The sequence below is a fragment of the Patella vulgata genome, chromosome 6 (assembly GCF_932274485.2).
Source record: "Patella vulgata chromosome 6, xgPatVulg1.2, whole genome shotgun sequence".
NCBI classification, from domain to species: Eukaryota; Metazoa; Mollusca; class Gastropoda; family Patellidae; genus Patella; species Patella vulgata.
In genome coordinates, this window is record NC_065884.2 from 25,008,364 (window position 1) to 25,031,059 (window position 22,696).

Below are 22,696 nucleotides of genomic sequence, written 5' to 3' on the forward strand. Positions count from 1 at the left end.
GGGTAAATGATATATTATATATTGATATTGTACATTTCTCCAAAACATGTCAACTGAATAAAAATATTTCAATGCTAACGATCAATATGGATATATGTAGGTAACCTAAGTGCATCTTCAATCTAATACACAATTTTCAGCTTATAGCCTAACAAATCATTAACATCACAGCCTTAAATAACGTACATACAAGGCTAAAACAAATTAATAATTATATCGATTATTAAGTTACAGTATAAAACAGAATCAGTTAACTTTTGAAATTTATTCTTAGTATGCTCTTTAATAATACTTTTCAAAATGAAATATAAATTTACTAAAAATATAAATGTTTCACATTATATGATAATTACAAATGGTAATCATTAAAGCCATCATTCATAAAAATAACATTAACTAAAAATAGGTGTGAATTTTGTTAACTAGCTTTGGATATCTTCATGATAGTTTTTAATATCTTTGTTACTAACAAGGTAGTAGCCAATTAATAATAAATAGTCTCAAGAGATGGAACTCAGCATTACATTTTGTACTCCGAGAAATTAATTAGTAAGAAATTTAATGAAATTATGTATATAAAAATTTCACAAAGTTTAGGATTTCAGTCACAAAAACAGGGAAAACTGATAACTTAATAATTCTTCTCTGATAGAACTTTTCTTTATTTTGTAATTGGAGGAAGAAATTGTCCACCTTCTTCTAAACCACTATCTTGATGAGTCAATCCAGTTTTCTCAGATATTAAAGAGGACTTATCTTTATCTGATTTTTCTTCTATAGCTTCCATATCTTGTTTCTTCAAATTCTTTGAACTACTTTTAGTACTGGGAGCTGTAATTATGAAATATCATGAACGTCACAGGATTATGGAATAAATTTGAACACAGTAAAGTTTGAGAATGAGTGTGAGCATCATTTAGCAGAGATGTTCATTCCTCAAAAATGTCTATCTTTCTGATGAAATGGAATTAAGGTTTGTTGATCATTATGAGTATTAGAGTAGCTGATTCTTTTATCAACAATGACTGTATGTAAAAAAAACAAATTGTGTTGGAGAGAGAAATGGGGTTTAACATCCACTGGACACAAACTAGGTCATTTTGGGACTAACACACAGTTCAATTTTATTTCAATAATTGATTGCGCGTAGGGGTCTTTAGCAGTGGGAGGAAACCTGATGGACCAGGAGAAAACACACGGTTGGACAGGCACCCCTACTGAAATTGTGTTGGAATAGCTACAACCTACTCCTCAACAAATCATCACTAACAAGAAATCTATTGCTTGTGTTCAACACGTGTACAACAAAAACTAAACTTTTTTTTAAATCCCATTTTTTTTATCCATTACCCAGCTTACAATTAATCATCCTCATCTCATATGGTTACTTATGAATGTAGTTCCTTCTATTTATTGTATTTCTCTCCCTTTACCCTATTTTGCTAACCTTTTGCTGTAGAATCAAAGAAAAAGCTTTGATTTACATTTTGTGTCTGATTTTTGTGAGCTAAGAAGTTGATTACATTGAAGTTAGAGAAAAGTTAAAGTTAGAGTCGGTCATAAAGATGGGAATTAACATGAAAGTCATTGGGGAAATGTATGATGATCAGGGAGCCTGTGCAAGAAAGGAGATTTTGTCCTAACATAGATACAATTACATTATGTCAAGTGACTGATAGCACCAGTGTTTACCTCTAGCTGAATCCTCCTGGTTCTGTTCTGCTGATGCCCCTAGTGGTGGAACTCGCTCCTTGGTTTTGGCACTTCGCTTATCTTTATAACTTATCTTCCAATCATCGGACTTGGATTTATCTAATACATAAAGAATATATAATATCAATATAATGATGGTATGGAAGATTTTTAATGATCAAAAACAATTAGTCTCATATTCTCACTCTATGGTTCTCATTACATTAACTGGCTTGAAAGAATATACAGTGGACTCTGTCACATCCGATCTCTGATCACTCCGGATTGCTGTGACATCCGGTATGATTTTCATGTCCCGATTTATTTCCTTATTACTTCAGCCAAAAAATCGCTGGTAAATCCGAATTCTGTATGTTCCGGATTCCGAAATCAATCAGCCGTCCCGTCACATAATTTCCATTGAATCGACACCGTATAATCCGTACTTCAAACGGTGGGTGTGAAGCATCCAATTATTGGTGAGATTAAAACTCAATGGGTGTGAAGTCAGAAAAGATTAACAAGTAATCACCAATCAATTATCGGTGAGATTAAAACTGTGTTGATTACTTTGATCGGTAAAGCAGTGAACCCGAGTTGTTTTAAGGGAGTGGACAAGATCTACCTGCCAGTCAATTGGTCGGCCAATCGCAAAGCTTGGATGACAGGTGCCGTTTACTTTGATTGGCTTCAAAAACTGGACATAGAACGACAGATTATAAATGACAATTGACTGAAGACGGGGACGATGAAGAATATACATTAACGACAGACTTGACCTATTCAAAATTCCTAAGCATGCTCAACGACATTAAACACTTCGCACAGATTAAAGACGAAAAGATGATCGCAACAATTCATTTGTTAGAAGATGTTGCCCAGGACTCCGCCTTAAGATATGCTTCCGGTAATCTTAACTAAGCAAACTACTTTAAACGATTACATGCATTGATATTTATAAATATATTGTATGCATGCATTGATATTACATGTAAACGATTTATGAATATATTGTACGCATGCATTGTTATTGTTAATTATTTAATATAATAAAATTTTGAAACTACAGAGAAGTTTATAATTTATAAAGGGAATAGCATTCTGGTGATTCGAAGCTACAATATAAAAATACTTCCGGTTTTCGAAGTTACAGTATTTCAGGTTTTGGAGAAAACTAGGTATTCCGAAACGCTGTGTGATCCGAATTATTGTAACGATCCTGCACGATGTCGGATGTGACAGAGTCCACTGTATCAAGATACTATTTATAATTACATATTTTATTTAACAACAAGCAATTGAAATCTGGGTAAAACATCAGTGGAGCGCCTGTGGAGATGCCAAAGACAATTAGTATAATTCTCATAGATTTATCTCTAACATAGCTGTACAATCATAAACTCCACTTTCGTATTAAAGAATATTAAATTTTTAAAACAAGCGGTTGCCATGCAAGATATACGACCACATTTTGCAAGAGATGGACAGAAAACAAGCTAGAAAAAATTAGGAAGTTACGGTCCAATACAAACAAGTATCAAAAGGAATACAGATCTTTGGGATATAAATGTATATTTTAAGTTTCATCAAAATCGGATAATAATTGTGACCTCAAGAGAGTCCACAACATTGGTATTACTATTACATACTAAGCTACTATTTGTGTACGAGAAGAGCGGCTATTTATAGGGTAACAGTCATTTATTTGAATGTAACTTCTCTAAAGGCACCACAAGCTAAAAACATGAATTTTTCGTACAATCAGGGGCCATAATCCATAAAGTTACGGTCTACTATGCATGAATATCGAAAGGAAGCGACATCTTTGGGATATATACATATATTTTCAGTTTCATCAGAATCGGATAAAAATTGTGACCTCTAGAGAGGGTCCACAACCATAGTATTTTGTCGGGCAGTTTTGGTCTGATTTTCAAGAAATTCAAACTCAACCATCATTAGGGTGTTACGGTGATATATTTAAACAGTTTTTAATATAGGATAAAAATTGTGACCTCTAAAGGAACAAGCTAAAAAAGGATTTTTCGTACAATCAGGGGCCATAATCCAGAAATTACAGTCCAATATATGCAAATATTAACAGGAACCAAGATCCTTGGGTTATAAAAATACATTTTAGGTTTTGTTAAAATCGGATAAAAATTGTGACCTCAAAAGTAACCAAGATCTTTGGAAGATAAACCTATATTTTGTCATAATCGAATAAAAACTGTGACCTGTAGACTGGCGACAAACAAATTGTGGAAGTCCAGACAGACAGATGAACGGACAGGGGTGATGACGATATACGTAAATGTGGCCATATGAAAGAAAGACAGAAATGGGGTTTAACATCCACTCGACATAAACTAGGTCATTTTGGGACTAATATATGGTTCAATTTTATTTCAGTAATTGGCATGTGCGTAGGGGTCTTTTGCAGTGGCAGGAAACCGGAGGACTTGGAGAAAACCCACGAGGTTGGACAGGTGACCCTACTCCTTCTCACATACAGCCAGGGAATCGAACCACACCAGTTGACTCAATGACAGACCTTATGATACAACGCGCACATGCTAACCAATCCATTCGGTCCCCCACCCACCCTGGGCATATAACTTAAGGGAGCTAATGGAACTCTGCTCTGCATACTTGTTATATAAACATTTCAATACTTAATGAAACTAAAACCCTACTATCCTATCAAGCCCTGTAGTCTTGTCCAGATTTCTAAAATTCTGTTGTATTTATACCTTTATTAGGGGGTTGAGCAGGGGTTTTATAAGGATCTTTAAGATCCTGAGAGGTTGTAGGTGTAGAATAACGTTTATTCTGAGATTTATTAGAACGTTCTTTTCTATGTACAAGAGCTTCTTTAATCCAGTCATGCTGTAATGCCTCATCGGGTGTCATTCTCATAGCAGGATCCCATCTATAAAAAACAAATAATAGCATTTAAAAAAAAATATGAAAAAAAAAACCCTTGTAATTCTGGAAAACATACAGCCATTTCAGAGCATTTACTCTGTCAAAATATACTAAATTATTAAGGCTTCAAAAAGTTTACTTGAATCTCTTATAAGTAATTTTTCCTTGTTTCACATTTTTATACCTTTTGCTATTGTAAGTTATATGTCTTATTATGTGTTATTATATCTTTCTCTTTTGGTGCTGTCACCTTTTGTATTATAATTTCATCCTGATTATTTTATACTCTTGTTCATCCTTCTCTTTTATTTGTTATACTCTATCATCTTTTGTATTATATTTTTTCATGAAGGATGGCAGAAAGTTATTATTACTTATGCACCTTCTTTTATGCAACAAATCTTTAGATAGTTTTTGTCTTTCAAGGGCAGATTTCTCTTTGAAAAAATACTGTACAAATATCTTTCAATTTCACAACAGATAATAGAAGGATTACAATAAATATAAGCGATGCCAATATAAATGGTGAGGCAGAAGATAAAGACTTTGAGCACTACCATAATTCCAAGATTTACAAAACTTACTCTAGACATTTTTTAATAAAATCAAGGAATGTGGCATCACTGGTTTTAATTGCTTGATGTAATTCTCGTGATCCAACTCGTCTCTTTTTACCCTTACTATTTGTTATACATCGTGGATTTCCTTTAGAATCTAAAAACAATAAAGCCATACTTTAAAAGTCACCAAATGAAAATCATTTTAAATTTTAAGCAAAATATACAATCCATTTTCTCGTTAAAATACTAATTTTTCTATTTATAAGCAAAATATACAATCCATTTTCTCGTTAAAATACTAATTTTTCTATTTATAAGTTGACGATCCACAACAATTTCAATTTTAATGTCTTACCAAAAAATAGTCTTCTACGTGTAGCAGCATCAAGAATATTTTGTGGAGGTGGATTTAAGACTTCCATAATACATGCCAGTTGTTCCACTTCATTCTCTCCAGGAAACAATGGATATCCTGAAGTTTAAAAAATGCATAGGTACTTCATAGTTTTCATTTACCAGTACTATCGCATTCAAATATCAAAGGAACTACATGACAAATTAAAGCAATAGTTAAAAAAATTGGTAATCAGTGTTTCCGCTAGTTTAAAAAAATTACCGGTAGAGGTAAAAAATACCGGTCCACTCGTAATTTTACCAGTCTGATGAAAACAAAATTTTACAGCTAATCAATCTTGTAAAAGTATTCAAATAAATAAACCCTTCATTGAAACATGTTGAACAGATTGTGAAAATAAGCCAAGCGGATCTCGTCATGGTTTGTATTGTGAATCTCGAGAATCGCGCGTCTTTGATTGACGCTCCATATGAATTCTAGGTAGATATTAAAATAATAATTGGATGATAGATGTGATGGTTTCACAGACCAGTTGTTAGTTCAATTTAAATCTTCATTGAATATAATCCACTGATAAAACACCGACTATTCAGAGAAACAGTCATTATTAACATATTTTTCCGATAAAATCTCGGAATACCAATGACACGTGACATCGCTGGAATTAGGTCAATGAATCAGCGAAGTTAGCTTTAGTTTTAAATACTGTTTAACGTTATGATTTTTTACTTTATACTACATGCTGACAGAAGCTTTGTATTATTATAGATGCTGTCGATATTATTAAAGGCTATGACATAGTCAAAAAAAAAAAAAATAAAATGATTTTAAAGAAATTTCAATTGTGGTTGTCACGTGATCATTGTGTAGTTTGTCTATCATCGTCGAATGAATAAAAACTAAAAGGTGACAGACAAAAACTAGGGTGCTATGATAAACGATTACTCAGAGACGTATATTAAATTTTGCCGACGTAAACCTGTCTTTCCTCTGCTGGAACTACCAAAGATATAACAATATTTCTTTTGCGTTTGATACATGTATCACAACCTCCGTTACAGGACGAAAGATTCGTTTACTTTGGTGCCATTTTGTGAAGATCATGCAGACATTAAGCAGCGATCTTCAAGACGGAAGAAACCATCATACCGAAGTCACTATAAATAGCACCACTTTTCGACACCCACGGTCAGCACGAGATTTTTGACATGAGTTATGAATGGAAAGATAAAGTTGCAGTTAATTTTGTTGACGTTTATGATTTTCCGTATCATTGTTTACCGGTCCCATGGACCGCCGAGAAGATAATTTACCGGTATACTTTAAATTTACCGGTATAAAACCGGAAAATACCGGTTATCGGAAACTCTGGTAATATCTATTGGGATACTGCGATTTGTGTCTAGATTAAGTCACTAAACATAAGTTTCTTGTATGCCACACAAGCTCTGTAACTGACAATTGGAAACAGGGCTAGAAAAATCCTACAAGTTCTAATCATATAATGCCAAGATGTGAACCTTGAACATTCTAATGTCCCAACCACATGACTACCCCAGATTCTACTGTGTTTCAAAGAACTAGTTTTAAGATTGGATAATCGTCTGACTTTGTTTTGGAAACTATTTGTTCATCCACAATATTTCATATTTATTTTTTGCTTTACAGTATTTAGTTATTATTACCTGAATAGAGTTCTGCTAATATACAACCAAAACTCCACATATCTATAGGCATAGAATAAGGTAAACCTAGTATTACTTCTGGTGATCTATAGAAACGAGACTGGATATATGTGTAAACTGAAACATAGAGACATCAACTAGTAAATTACCCTGAATTTCTATATCATCCTAAGTTTTAATCCCAGAGCATAGCCCTATTGTTATATCTATAAGTAAGTTTCTAATATTGACAGGTGTATTTTCATATTGATTTATGGAGTCGTACAGACACTAACTTTGTATATTTCACACAACTGGTGTACATGTACTTTTAATTCAATTTGCAATAATTATTTTATATCTAATCCTAATACTTACCTCTTTGATGTTCATAACAACTTGACCCAAAGTCTATGACCTTGATTGAACTTTGACCCCTTTGACGTAATAAAATATTCTCCTACCAAAGATAAAGTGTGATTATCATTTTAAGAAGTTCTTATTAAAGGCTTGATGCGTCATTTGCATTTTCGCTTAAATATCAAATTTAATTAAGAAAACAAAATTTCCCAGCTTGGATTTAATTGTATTTAAACTAGGCCCATTGGAATTGAACTGTTTTTGGACTGATATTCCTATTAAGAAATAAAACTTTCACTATATTGTAGTTTGCAAGGGATTCCCGTAGTACTAAAAGAGGGGTACTACTTTAAAGGAAAACAAATCAGCTGAGAGCAGAATCAATTAATGTTATCCTGTTCATCTAAACATTTGCAGATATCGCATGCCAGAGTTCACAAAGACTTATTCAACAATGCATATTCCAACCCATACTAATCTTTAATAAACTGATCATTGCTGTTTGGCCAGTATGCCATTGGTCTTAATAATCATTACTTGTCACTGTGGGGACTAGTTTGCCATTTGACAACTAGTGGTGATACACTAACACTATTTATGGAATAACAATTACTGGTTTATTAACATGCAACGTTTCAACGATGATACTCTCGTCTTTATCAAGCAAAACTAGTGGTGATATTAAATACAACACTTTCCCACACTTTTATAATTATTTGGGATTCCTTTACTTGAAAGTATATTTCCAATACACTTACTGGTTTTAAATCACAATGGATTATTTTCTCTCGTTGTAAAACTTTTAAACACTGTAGTAAAGCAAAAGCAAAACGTCGGATTAACGCAATACTAAAACCCTGGAAATTATTCTTCTTAATTAACTCATACAGATTCATTCTGAAATAGAGGATATACTTTCAATAAATAATCAAAATACTAGTTTCATTAACATTTAAACTGAAGATTATTCTGGATATTTCACTAAATATAAAGTTTTTTTTGAAAACACTTCAGAATCTAAAAGTAAATATTTATAATCATAAACTTTCAAAATTTGATCAATTTTCTTAAAAGAAGCAAATAATAAAAATGAGCCATTTTAGATATTTAACTTTTATTATGTTGTAATAAAAACATACCCCATTAATTCAAATACAATACATAGGTGATTTCTAAAGTAGAAATATTCAAACATATGAATAATATTGTACTGGTTATCCTTGTCTTTACGTCTTAGAGCATCCAGTATTTTTACTTCTACTAAGGCTTGATGATGAAACCTAACATTGAAACAATAAAGATTTTTATGTTAATCCATTGGCAACATGATCGCTCGAAACTAACTCTCCCTCTTACACCTCCAACCACTTGAGGCACATAAATAGCTGTGAAATATTTTAGGACCGTATATTGGTTCCGTGACTCAGGTGGTCTAGGGAGAAGTAATTTCGGGTGGTTAGAAAAATGAGCTTTAAAGTCAACATAAAAAAGATAGCTTTTCTCATGTTCCAAATGTTAAAGGGTTAATAATTTCTTTTAGTCAAAGACACGACACAATATATTTGTCATTTTCAGTTAGAAAAGAAAACATTTATAATATCTTTATAGAGTTCAAAATAATTGATAACTTTTTTAATATCTGGATTTAGATACTTGGACCTATTTCCAAAATAATTAAACACATAGTAGAAGTGTTTTTCAGAAAATAAAATGAAAATAGTAAGGATATACTAACCTCTTCTTGTTTCGTATGATCTTAATGGCAATCATCTTGTCTAATTTGTGGTCAAAACATTTCACAACCTGACCAAATGAACCTTTCCCTAAAACTTCTAAAATCTCATATCTATAAACAAGATGATCATGCATAGCCTGAAAAATAAATACAGCGCTCGAAAATGGTGTAGATACGTTAATTTCACCGCTAGAAGGTGACATGTTCTGCAAATGATTTCAGATTGGTTGAATGCTGGATCAACTAATCATCCGTTGACAATTGTAAATTCACAATGTAAAAGGCAATGGAAATATACAGCTTAAACAATCAGTGTAAGTTAGAAATGCTGTGATGGAAATTTTGCTCGGAAAGCGGTGCTATGGGCTACTCTTTATTTCATATTCCAACTGTAAAGGGTACTTTTATATATATGTGCATGCCAATGTGTACAGGAGACCTTCGTCCTGCTTCACCGACAAGGGGAAACCGAGTTCTAGTGAGTCACAAACTAAGTTTTATTATACACACTCTACAAATGGTCCAGATTGGCCGACTGCGTCCCACTGACTGGTCTGATCACAACTTAAGTACAATGGGAGTATATACTGTAATAAAAATATACAAGGTCACACCAATTTGATTTTCTGTTTTTCAGGGTATTTATATAAGTAAAAGCCACTTAAATCAAGTGAAAGATGTTTTGTTTAAATTTCAAATTTGGAACTAAATGCTTGTGAACAGTACAGACAAGTGCTTTTGGTTTGTAAATATGTCTATTTGCCAAAGAAATAAGGAAGAAACAATTCCTGGGGCCTAACAATCCTATATCATGTAGACAGGTAGAAAAATCTGATTATATTCTATCATACCTTAAGGTATGAGCCATTTTCATCATCATAACCATTGTTTTGAGCACCACCTGACACACCTTCTATTTTCTTTGATTCCAAACCTAGAAACCAGATCTCGGGAAAATCGAGAATCTCTCCTTGCTCAAAATTAGTTAATTTACCACGATACAGCTTTAACGCTTCTGCAAACACAAATACATTAACGTCAAAAGTAATTTGATTTCTGGTTCTATTTAAAATTAGAAACCATTGATACATATTAAACAGAGATCGATTTAATGCAACTGATTCAGTAACTTTTCCATACAGTATGAAATGTCAATTAGAGGTAGTATTAATTTGATGCCAGGTAGTCCAGGCGCTGTAGATCATAAGGTCTGTCACTGAGTAAAGTGGCATGGTTTCGATCTCTATCTCAAGTCTGTTTCTGATTAAGACAAGGTGTATGATCGCATACCAACCCAATTTTGTCCCACTGATAAAGACCCCTACGTGAAAGTGAATTATTGAAAAAAACAATGGTAACATGTTAGCCCCACTATGACCTAGTTTGGGTTGAGTGGATGTTGAACCCCCATTTCTATCTCGCGCAAAACAGAGTCGAACCAACAATCTGAAAGCAACACGTTAATGTGAGTAAATTAGTTTTTGTGTAAATTAGTAGATAAACACTATCTTTGTAACATCCAGTTTGCTGCAAAGTGAGCATTGACCACAATGTTATCGTCAGTTACTCATCATTCACTTATTTTTCGGCAATTGTGTGTACATATTAACATATATTGGTCAAAATACAATGGACCTTAAATATAAACAGAGTTACCACTGTCTTTAATTGTTAAAACACTGTACCGAATACCATAGTCTGAGTATTTCAGATAATTTATAAGCATTATGCTTCGGTTATGAGATAAGTCATCAGGAGTATTACCATTAAAAATTTACACATTAATCAATCTCTGATTTATTTCACTTGTCACCAAAACTTTGTTATCAATGTAAATGACAGTTACCGGTAATATCCTTGCCTGATCAAGTCTGACCGAAAAAAATTGCATGGAATATTGATGGGATATAATAAGCTTTCAGAAAAACTAATTTTGACTGATTGGTAACCAATTTCGATCTTTAATTTCTTACCGGAAGGAGAAAGAGGTAAACGATTTCCATAGCTATCACGTTTACTTCTGTCTGTGGAGAGACCAACATCTGTTGATTTAAGTTGTGGTAGAGTATTAGAATCTATAGTAGAATCATGATGAGTTGGTTTAGGTTGAGATTGACGAGGTTCAGCATTACTCAGCTGTGGTAGAGTAGTCGGCGCCACTGTAGCTACTAATTTCTGAAAGCAGGAAGAATAAAACCTGTCAAACTACTATTTAATGGTTGTATCATTAATTAGTTGTTAAAACACTGGACTGGAATATCTCAAGTCCAAAATAGACTCTGATAGGACAACACATTGACAGTGCAGTGAACAGATAGAGAGATGATGAACACTAAAAATCCCTGAAACACATAATTAACTATAACGGTAGTAAATATTCTAAAAAGGAACCTCTGGAACAAATTGCAGAGAAAAACATTGGCCTCATGCACATCTCTTGAAGCAGGCCGCAGGAAACTAAATATATTGATAATATTCATACTAAATCTTAAAAGCCAACAGTGACGCTTATGTCCTCCAACTCAATACTAAAACAAGCCAAAAGTGAGGCTGATGTTCTCCACCACAATCCCAAAATAAATAGATGACACATACAATTAATTGCAGATTTATCTTTTTGAAAAGTATCTATATCTATCTATATATATATTTGTGACTGTCGTTTGTCTGTCTATCTGTCTGTCTGTCTGTTCGGGGTTGGCGGCTACACTAGGTCTGCCCCAAGTCTGAAATTTGGGGTATAGGGTTAGCTCGGACCGGGGAGTAACATAGGCCAGGTGGCGTTAGTCTACCACTTCCAGGTTCGGAGTTATGACCCCCGAGCGAAGTCGGTCTGTTCGGGGTTGGCAGCTACACTAGGTCTGCCCCGAGTCTGAAATTTGGGGTATAGGGGTAGCTCGGACCGGGGAGTAGCATAGGCCAGGTGGCGTTAGTCTACCACTTCCGGTTTAGAAGTTATGACCCTTGAGTGAAGTCTGTCTGTTCGGGGTTGGCGGCTACATCTGCCCCGAGTCTGAAATTTGGGGTATAGGGGTAGCTCGGACCAGGGAGTAACATAGGCCAGGTGGCGTTAGTCTACCACTTCCGGTTTCGGAGTTATGACCCCCGAGCGAAGTCTGTCTGTTCGGGGTTGGCGGCTACACTAGGTCTGGCCCGAGTCTGAAATTTGGGGTATAGGGGTAGCTCGGACCGGGGAGTAACATAGGCCAGGTGGCGTTAGTCTACCACTTCCGGAGTTATGACCCCCGAGCGAAGTCTGTCTGTTCGGGGTTGGCGGCTACACTAGGTCTGCCCCGAGTCTGAAATTTGGGGTATAGGGGTAGCTCGGAATAGAGGGACATAGGCCAGGTGGCGTTAGTCTACCACTTCCGGTTTCAGAGTTATGACCCCCGTGCGAAGCCGGTCTGTTCGGGGTTGGCGGCTACACTAGGTCTGCCCCGAGTCTGAAATTTGGGGTATAGGGGTAGCTCGAACCGGGGAGTAACATAGACCAGGTGGCGTTAGTCTACCACTTCCGGTTTCGGAGTTATGACCCCCGAGCGAAGCCGGGTATCCTGCTAGTATTCTATAAAGAAATGTTCACGATCAAACTCAGTCAAGCGTTTGAAGTACCTGGTAGTGAAATTATACATTAAGTTTCATCCTTCTCCATCAGTTAGAATCAAAGTTATCTCATTCCAATGAAATTGCTTAGCTCTGCTCAGCTTTAGCGGATAATGTTAACCTATTGAACATCTACACCAATGTCCCAAAGTCTTGACCAATCAAATTGCATATCGCTACTTAGCCTAAGCAGAAAATTCTCATCATCGAACTTAGTCAAAGTGTTAGTATAAATCTATACCCTTGAGTTTCATCACTCTCACCCAATTAGGGCCAAATTTATCGTGTAACAAAGTCTTAACCAATAAAATTGCTTATCTCTGCTTAACCTTAGTGGAAAATGCACATGGTTGAAACACTGTCAATGTATTCACCTAATAAACACCTACACCAAGGTTTGAAAATTCTAGCTCAATTAGGATTATTGTGTCCCAAAAAGTGTGACGGACAGACAGACGGACGGATGGATGGACCCATTTTAATAGTCCCATGCATTCTTCGTAAGGTCGGGGACAATAAATAGATAACTCTTTAATTGCATATTTATCTTTTTGCATCAAGCAATTCAACCCGTCATCTGTACAGGAAGGTGAGTCTGGTGAGGAAACGCACCTAATCATTTGGATTATATGAAAAACTGAGTTCCAATACACATCGTTTGCAGCATATGAAAGATCACCTTCAGATGGAATTCAAAATCAGATTAGGCCATAGCTCCACAGCCCAGGCTAAACCTATGCATGCATGCCATCAGAAAGTTACATTTAAAGGAGCTAAGTCCGTAACTCAAAATCCTCCAAAATCTTCGACATCGAAAACACGAATTATTGGTCAATTTAAATCAACATTGATGATGTAAACTTACCGGGAAAAGATGAGCCTCTGATATCCGATATTTAAGATAAAATAATTTTTTTAACATTGGTAAACGAATCGTGTACCATAATGCGCTTCAGCCCCAGTTGTATTGAGAGACTCGAGGGACGAGGCTAGACACATTGCACCAAATCAAATGGAGTTATGTAGACTAGAATAACTAGACGCTAGAAATTTGCACTCGATTGAGATTGCTGACTTATTTCGCCGAACATAACTAATTTGAAATTGGAGTAAAAACGGAAACCATTAAATGTAAATCAGTTTATATACATTCATATTACAGTATTATATGCGTTGCGACCCACTTTTGTGAATTTCTAGGTCCCAAATGTTAGCGATTTAGCTCCTTTAAATAAAAAATCTAGGATTTAAACTTAAATTTAATATGGTTGATGATATATTTTTACTACCTCTGAATTATAATGGCTGTTTTTAGTTCTAGTAGATGAACTGCCACCAGCATCTGTTTTACTGGTCAAATTAATCTGAGTGGCATAGCGTGCTTCACCTTTATTACGATGTGATCTGTGAAGACTACCATGTTGAGGGCTCTGTTATTATAAAAATCATAATACAAGTAATTATAATAAAGTGTGCTGTAACTGAATTGGAGTACTGGTAGTAGGAATCATTGCAACAAGCCAACAGTGAGGCTGACGTACCCCGACTAAATCCAACAAGAGCATCGCTAACGCAGCAATATACGTCCACATTCCTGTTTTGTTTGATATGGTCCAGTTTGCATTGAGGGTCTGTGAAATAAAACTGGGTTGTAGGACTGCTATCAGTTTAACGTTTCGTTCACATTAACAGAACACAATTTTTATTTTAAAACAATCGATGTCTTTATTCTAAAAGCATGACGTTTAGAATAGGTATCCCCATTTCAAAAGGATCGGTTAAGAATTGCGGCCTGTAGGCAAAACACAAGACACACAAACATTAGGCGTGACTCTGTCCCAAGGGGTTGAGCATGCACCAAAAATAATAATAGAGGCCAGCCTTAGGATTAAGGAATAAGTGTAAAAACGTAGCCTTAGGCTATAAGGAATAAGTCTAAAAAAAATTTCAAGATGATCGATTAAGAAATGCGGTCTGCAAGTGACACACAGACATAAAAAAAGAAAATGGGCGTAGCTCTGCCCCTGGGGGTTGGGTATTCACCACAACTAATAGGGATGTTCCTTAGGATAGAAGGAATATGTATGCTAAGTTTCAAGGTGATACGATAAGAAATGCGATCTGTAGATGACAAACAAATAAATAAATATAAGGGATGGGCGTGGCTCTACCCCTGGTGGTCGGGCATGCACCAAAAACAATAGGGATCATACTTAGGGTATAAGCAATTCATATGAAAAATTTTCAAGACGATTGATTAAGAATTGTGGCCTGTAGGTGACACACAGACATAAAAAGAAAAGAAAATGGGCGTGGCTCTGCCCCTGGGGGTAAAAAAACAATAGGGGTCATCGTTAGGGTATAAGCAATTCATATGAAAAAATTTCAAGACAATTGATTAAGAATTGTGGTCTGTAGGCGACACACACACATAGAAAAAGAAAATGGGCGTGGCTTTGCCCCTGGGGGGTGGGCATGCACCCAAAACGATAGGGATGTTCCTGAGGGTACAAAGAATAAGTATGCAAAGTTTCAAGATGATACGTTAAGAAATGCGGCCTGTAGACGACAAACAAACAAATACAAAAATGGGCGTGGCTCTGCCCCGGGGAGGCGAGCATGCACTAAAAACAATAGGGATCATCCTTAGGGTATAAGGAATAAATATGTAAAGTTGATACGTTAAGAAATGCGGTCTGTAGATGACAAACAAATAAATAAATATAAGGAATGGGCGTGGCTCTGCCCCTGGGGGTCGGGCATGCACCAAAAACAATAGGGATCTTCCTTGGGGTATAAGGAATAAGTATACCAAGTTTGAAGAAAATCCAGTAAGAATTGCGCCCTGTAGGCGACACAAAGACACACGAAAAGAAAATGGGAAATGGGCGTGGCTCTGCCCCTGGGGGTTGGGCATGTACCCCAAACGATAGGGATGTTCCTTAGGGTACAAAGAATGTGTATGCAAGATTATAAGTTAAGAAATGTGGCCTGTAGACGACAAACAAACAAATACTAGAAATGGGCGTGGCTCTGCCCCTGGGGGTCGGGCATGCACCAAAAACAATAGGGATCTTCCTTGGGGTATAAGGAATAAGTATACCAAGTTTGAAGAAAATCCAGTAAGAATTGCGCCCTGTAGGCGACACAAAGACACACGAAAAGAAAATGGGCGTGGCTCTGCCCCTGGGGGTTGGGCATGCACCCCAAACGATAGGGATGTTCCTTAGGGTACAAAGAATGTGTATGCAAAGTTTCAAGATTATTAGTTAAGAAATGTGGCCTGTAGACGACAAACAAACAAATACTAGAAATGGGCGTGGCTCTGCCCCGGGGGGTCGGGCATGCACCAAAAACAATAGGGATCTTCCTTGGGGTATAAGGAATAAGTATACCAAGTTTGAAGAAAATCCATGAAGAATTGCGCCCTGTAGGCGAACCACAGACACACACACACACACACACACACACACACACACACACACATACATACATACACACACACACACACACAGACAGGGGCGACGGCATAATACGTTCACATTATGAATGTGGACGTATAAAAATGAATAGATGACACATATTAATTAGTTGGACATTTATCATTTTGTAAAGCATCGAAAAATCAAACTTCTCTTTTACAGTTTTGATGTAGAGAAACAATACATCAAGTTTCATCACTCTCACGCAATTAGAATCAAAGTTAACATGTCAACCAATCAGAAAGTGTAACAGACAGACAAACAAATCAATATTAATAGCTTTCTTCGAGGACAGAAAAGAAACAAAATTCTAAAGAAAATAATTTAATTTTACCCAATAAAAAATTAACTGCATGCATCTAAAAGCTACAAATGTGAGGTCGCAACAGTATCTTTTTGTTTTAGAATAAGACAAACCATAAAATGCAGTCAATTTATGTTTAAATGTTGCTTCTATTTTGGTCACAGATTAAGCACAACTGAATGCAAAGGTAAAATATGTATCAAAAGCGACTAATTTGTACAGAACAGATAAAACTAATAATATCATTAATGTAAACAGTTTCGGCTGGGTGTGAAATCAACAGAATCTAATGTAACTTAAAAATGGTCATATATAACTAGGATTACAACTGAACGATTTGAGGCATTTTTTGAACAATTCTTATTTTATATTTGGCCTTTATTCCGGCCACTTAACAAATACTTTAAGATGTGCATATCTAATGTCAGGGTATTTTGTGAGAATAAAACGAGGTGACTGATAATATTGAAATGTGGCATACCTTTTTAACCATGATTTATATAACATATATTTGCTGTATTTCTATGATGAGTTGATTTATTATTGACAAGAATACAGACAATGTATTAGAATTTTTTTTATAATGTAAATGATTTGATTTCTTTTATCTTATTTGTTGATTGTTCATTTCTGAAGTTGGTTCTTGGATATCAGAAAAATTAAATTATTACATCTGTATTATTTCCCAGTTTCTTTGTTAGGATTCTCCTCATATTCATTATGGTTTCACTTTCCTTTCACATTTGCCAACGTATAGCAACACTAAAACATATACTCCACCTAATGTCTGAATTCTGACTACCTATCATGGGTACTGAGAAATCACAAAAGAAGCACGAGCAAGCTACATAAAGAGGTAGACTTTTATTTTTTGTAAAGGAATAAACTTACATGTGTGTGCCTCATACTAGAAGATATAGTGTATCATATTCATAGGAAAAACACACCACAACTGAGACACACAACTACTCAAAAATGTGAAGGGATTAACCAGATTAGCAGGTTTAAGGTGATTAATAAAACTGGGCCGTATTTGTTATCGAGATAATTGAATCCTATTTGGAGTGTAAATCTTTATACAATGGCTAATCAAATATTTAAGTGGTAACCACATTATCTAGCTCTAGCTGGATGTATTTATATAGTAATTAGTACTAGCTAATATAAAGCACTGGTTATTATTTATTTAATAATAAACATCCAATCCAAATACATCTGTGATATCCAGTGAAAATCAATATATATTAAGCAGGTATTTTTAATTAGGATTTCTTGGTAAAACTATATTCCATCAATCTTTGTTTTTCAACATAACTGACAATTTAAACTTGAAGATGAAGTTGAAATAAGATAAATCTGTCAAAAAGTATTAAAAAATGCAGAAAAGAAGAAGAAAAAAAAAAAGAACTATAGCTATTATATCTTCTGATTTTCCCCTATCTAAGAAATTTATTACTAGATATCTTGACTATAAGATCTTACCTATAAATGGGAATAAGTCTTTCAAAGCTGAATGGAGAAAAGGGTGGATAATTTTACACATAAATCTTTTGGTTTATTATAAGCATCTTACCTCAATTATTGTTTCTTGACTTGAAACACGAGCTGATGAACAAGCTGACAGTTTTCGTTCGTTCTTAACCATTTTATATAATATTGTATAACTTTCACTTTATTATATATATAATCCCCTAATCCACTCAAGACAGTGATTCTGACTTTTTAATAATGCTGTGTGATCAATGGTTTCTCAATGGTTTAATTTAAGATTATTCCAATAAATAATAACTATGAAAGTTTTAATGGAAAACTAGTTTGATACAGCTGTCATCAACATCATCTTTGAAGTTTGTTTGAGACCACCGCTGAAAGTTCACTTTTAATTAATTAGATAATAAATCCCTTCTATGGATATGCACTATATACCATGTCCAATAAGGTCAACCAAGCAAATAACAATTTTCCAGGGTATCTTCTTTTACAGGAATCACATTAATTATATAAAATAGCCATATTACAAAACCAGAAACAAACTTCAAATGTAACCACCTGGCTCCAAGTTAATAATTCTATCTGATATCTTATATCATACATAGGCTTACTCCTACACTACCTTATATCATTATAAATATAATAAAGAATATTTTTCCATCCAGTTATCACTGAGCACTAATTGTCCTTCCTCTTACAAAAGTAAAAATAGTAATAATGGATGAGGAATCAAGTAGGCTTATTAAAAAGCCATAATAATTGTAACTAAGTAAAATACGTATGTTTATTAATTACAATCAGATGCCATATCTGGTATATTATTATTTAGTGTGGTATATAAGAACAGTTAGACCAATCAACATCCACAATATGATAGCAGACTACACTAATATCAGTATATTATCTACATACGTGTTTGTAACAAACTGTTATAAATCATATTGATCGTACAACCAATACTGTATTATTAATGACAGGATGTGTTATATACACAGTAATTATAGAGTCTTCCTTACTTATTTTTGGGTATAAAATATCATGAAAGTAAAAACTGCAGTAGGCCTAGATATCAATTTTAAATTAATTACTTCTACACTATCTAAACATCAAGTCATATCTCATTTCAAAGAAGAAAAAAACCCTTCAATAATACATTTAATCTTAAACTGTACGTTTTCATCTTTCTTTATTTCTTTAATGTTATAATGAAAGCATAAAACCACTCAGTAGATGATGCTGTAGATTGGGAAATGATAATGAAACTGATGGGCAGAAATGATGAGATGTTAGCCTACGGTAGATTAATAAATTTAATGCAACAAAATGCACTCCTCATTTTAAATGATACTTACTGGTTGTTTGTTAACAATAGTATAATCATGTACAGGAATTATATAAGGTAAGTGCACATGTTGAAAGGATTTCTGTAGGTTTAATTTATCATGTTTAGATCTTTCATTCTTCATTCTTTGTCTGCAATGAAAAATATTAAAATACTAATACTATAGTATTACTTATTATGTGACTACTACATCCTTATGCTTGATTGGATCAAATGCCTATCAATCAAATGAGAACTGTAACCCGGTTTCAACAAATCAGATGTTTCCAAATGGCTAATTATGAAAGACTATGTCCTCACATTTTGGCAGTTGATTTTTACTTTGGTTCCTCTTATTGCTTAAATATAGGTGGCTATGGTAAATGTGAAACAATCCTATTCCCATTCAATCAAGGTATATAATTTTGGGAGTAAAAATAAATCTTCCCAAAAATTAATTAGGCCTAATTCATCAAAAATACATTGTGTGATTAACCTCAGTCAAGACAATTTACTGACCGTTTCTTGCGAATTGTTCTGCTGTTTTTACTATTCATGACCAATTATTTAAGTATTGTGTATATAATCTAATAATAGGGATAGATCTGGATTAAAGCACTGGGTTTTTAGTGATTCCATATTTCATCTGTATGATTATTTTTTCAACTCCCAATTTCTCTGTAAAATAAAAATTATAGTATAGTTACATGAGCTAGATTAAGATTAAAGTCAGCTGTTTTTGGCTAACTGTGGAAGGCATAACCGACATACAATATAAGTAGGTGGGGTAATTTGAATACATTTTGGTTATGCAAGGGAGTGGTGGGTTATTAAAGTAAATATGCCACTGAATAGAAAGAGCAACAAACTTGTCAAGTCTAGAGTTAACTATCTCTATCATATTCAATCAAGTCCTTCTGATCATTTTTAAAGGCAAAATGCCAATATCTGGAGGAAGGGGATGAGGGTGGTATGGGAGGAGTGCTGTATCTGGGCAGTTTTCAGGTGTGGTAACATTGGTCACTATAAGAATCACTCTAGCACTAAATCATAAATGTAAAGGGGGAGGGGGGTCACGGTGGCTAATTGGGTAAGACGCTGGCTCGCTAGTCTGGAGGTCGGGTGTTCAATCCGTGCATTGGCCAAGAAAGTTCATTCTAATAATTTAGAAAACATTTCAGTCCTAAAGAAAGGCCTGCATAATGTATAGTAACATTTTTATGGCTATTAGAAGTTGATTTCATAAAGCTTCTTTATTACCATAATTTGATGTTTTGGCAATGCATCCCAACAAAGGTGTAAGAAAAAATACTATAACTATATAAAGAACAAAGCTGAAATGCCATAATCATATTAACAAATTCAGCTTTGTGTTTTTATTATTTTGAATATTATTATATAGTTAAAAAAGAAATCAAGGTAAATGAATTTCTCCATCATTGTCCATGGATCTTGTGTAACCATAACAAGAAGATGTTTTATCCAGATGTATACTAACTAGATCTACATCATAAAATAAGTTGGTCAATATATATGCGACATCAATGTACCATACCTGTTTTTTCAAGTATGAAGAAATATCTAAATTAAACATACATTATGTAAGAGCTAAATCTACCTATTGCAGGTCTTTCTTTAAGATTGAAATGTTTTCTAAATTATTAATTAAACATTAATTAACTTATCCAGATCATAATAAACTCTATATGCCATCGTTTGCCTGTGATATTTAGCGGATTGGAATACATTTTATGAAGGATGATTAAACATAAAAATGGTTAAGAGAGACTTGGTTTTTTATCGTACAGACTTTAGTAATGATGATCGAGGCTAGCCTAAAATTCAAAAGCCAATATCTCGGTTCAGAGTGAACTTTTCAGCATATTCTATTTACATTATCTATTTTTTTTAACTGTTATAGCGAGAACTGTCAACTTTTTATCTAATCTCCCATAATGCCCCTTTAAATAGGGGGCTTATAGCCTATTTTACTAGAATTGTTTGGAGAGGTGGGGTCAGGTGGGGATGGGGTAGTTCTTTTAGGACACTTTCCTCTGACCGTTCCTGTTCAAAGGAATCATTTCTAGCCATATCTGACACAAATTTATAATAATTCAACACTATTTTTATGTAGAATTTTTGCAACTCAAAAACATAAACAAATTGCATTTGAATTGGTCTGCCAATATGAAACACACATTTGCGCGAAAAACGAAGAATCATGGTGAAAAATAGAAGGTAAGGATTCTAAATTAGCCTTATAGAACAGTATTTTCTTATTGCAGTTCAATAGGGATGAACAGGAGGACAGTCAGAGGACAGTGCCTATCAGAAACCGTTCCTAAAGGGGTAGGGGTGGGGTCAATTTTTTTATGTAAAAACTTTATAACATCAGTCATTGCATCAGAGTGAGAGATTTATAAACTTTAAAAAAGACTTAGATCATCATGTAATACTATTAATAAAATAAATATAATAAAGATAATTCGGGCCTTTCTTCAGCATGACTGTTTATTTGACTATTCATAACATAACATAACACTGACATATTGTTGATTGATTTGACACTTAGTAGGATACACTAAATATTATACTTTTCTTTTTTACGACTACGAGTATGAGGATCCTCATTCCTTGGGGCTTGAGGAGACAACAATTAATGGATGATTGAATGAATACTAACTATACTATTACTAATACTATAGGCTATTTATGACATATTATAGCCTATAGGTCGTTGAAAGTGAGTGTTTGTTTTTTGAAGAAAAAACTCATTAATAGGGATTCTTTTTTATCATGTGATTTATAAATAGAACACGTGACTACAGAATGTTACTAGCATTAATGGCCGTAATTAATCGGATTAATAAGCATTACTTTCCACTAAATCCGTCGTCTGCAATTTCTATTTCTCTTGATGGCGGCGTCTTCAAAGAACCACGTGACTCCTTATTGATGACACTTCCGCTGTCCTTGGTAACCTAGTAACCACTAAAGAAAGGTCATCGATATCCCCATTGTTCCCCCGTCCCACCCTCTGATGTGAACGTTATATATTACGTTATTACTCAAATTATATTAATATTACTAATCGCATGTTACATAGATCTAGAATTCAAGGGTTTTTTTTTTCTTTTAAAATATAAAAATACCTCAAGATTGTCTCCCCCTTAGTGTGTCAAGGGAGGTAATAGAACATTT

General features: G+C 34.4%; 1 protein-coding gene across 1 annotated transcript; it reads right to left on the bottom strand.

Moving 5' to 3' along the window:
* Positions 1–389: 389 nt before the first annotated feature.
* LOC126823362 (dual specificity tyrosine-phosphorylation-regulated kinase 4) lies at positions 390–22,437 on the bottom strand. The gene is made up of 16 exons (XM_050552157.2): positions 22,373–22,437; positions 20,015–20,173; positions 19,527–19,647; positions 14,187–14,327; positions 11,268–11,469; positions 10,146–10,309; positions 9,295–9,431; positions 8,699–8,839; positions 8,318–8,456; positions 7,578–7,659; positions 7,221–7,337; positions 5,536–5,652; positions 5,205–5,334; positions 4,446–4,624; positions 1,693–1,812; positions 390–831 (listed from the first exon to the last, which is right to left on the bottom strand). The coding sequence occupies exons 2-16, from the start codon at positions 20,050–20,052 to the stop codon at positions 662–664; spliced, it is 1,998 nt and encodes a 665-aa protein (XP_050408114.1). The 5' UTR covers positions 20,053–20,173; positions 22,373–22,437; the 3' UTR covers positions 390–661.
* Between the last annotated feature and the right edge of the window lie 259 nt (positions 22,438–22,696).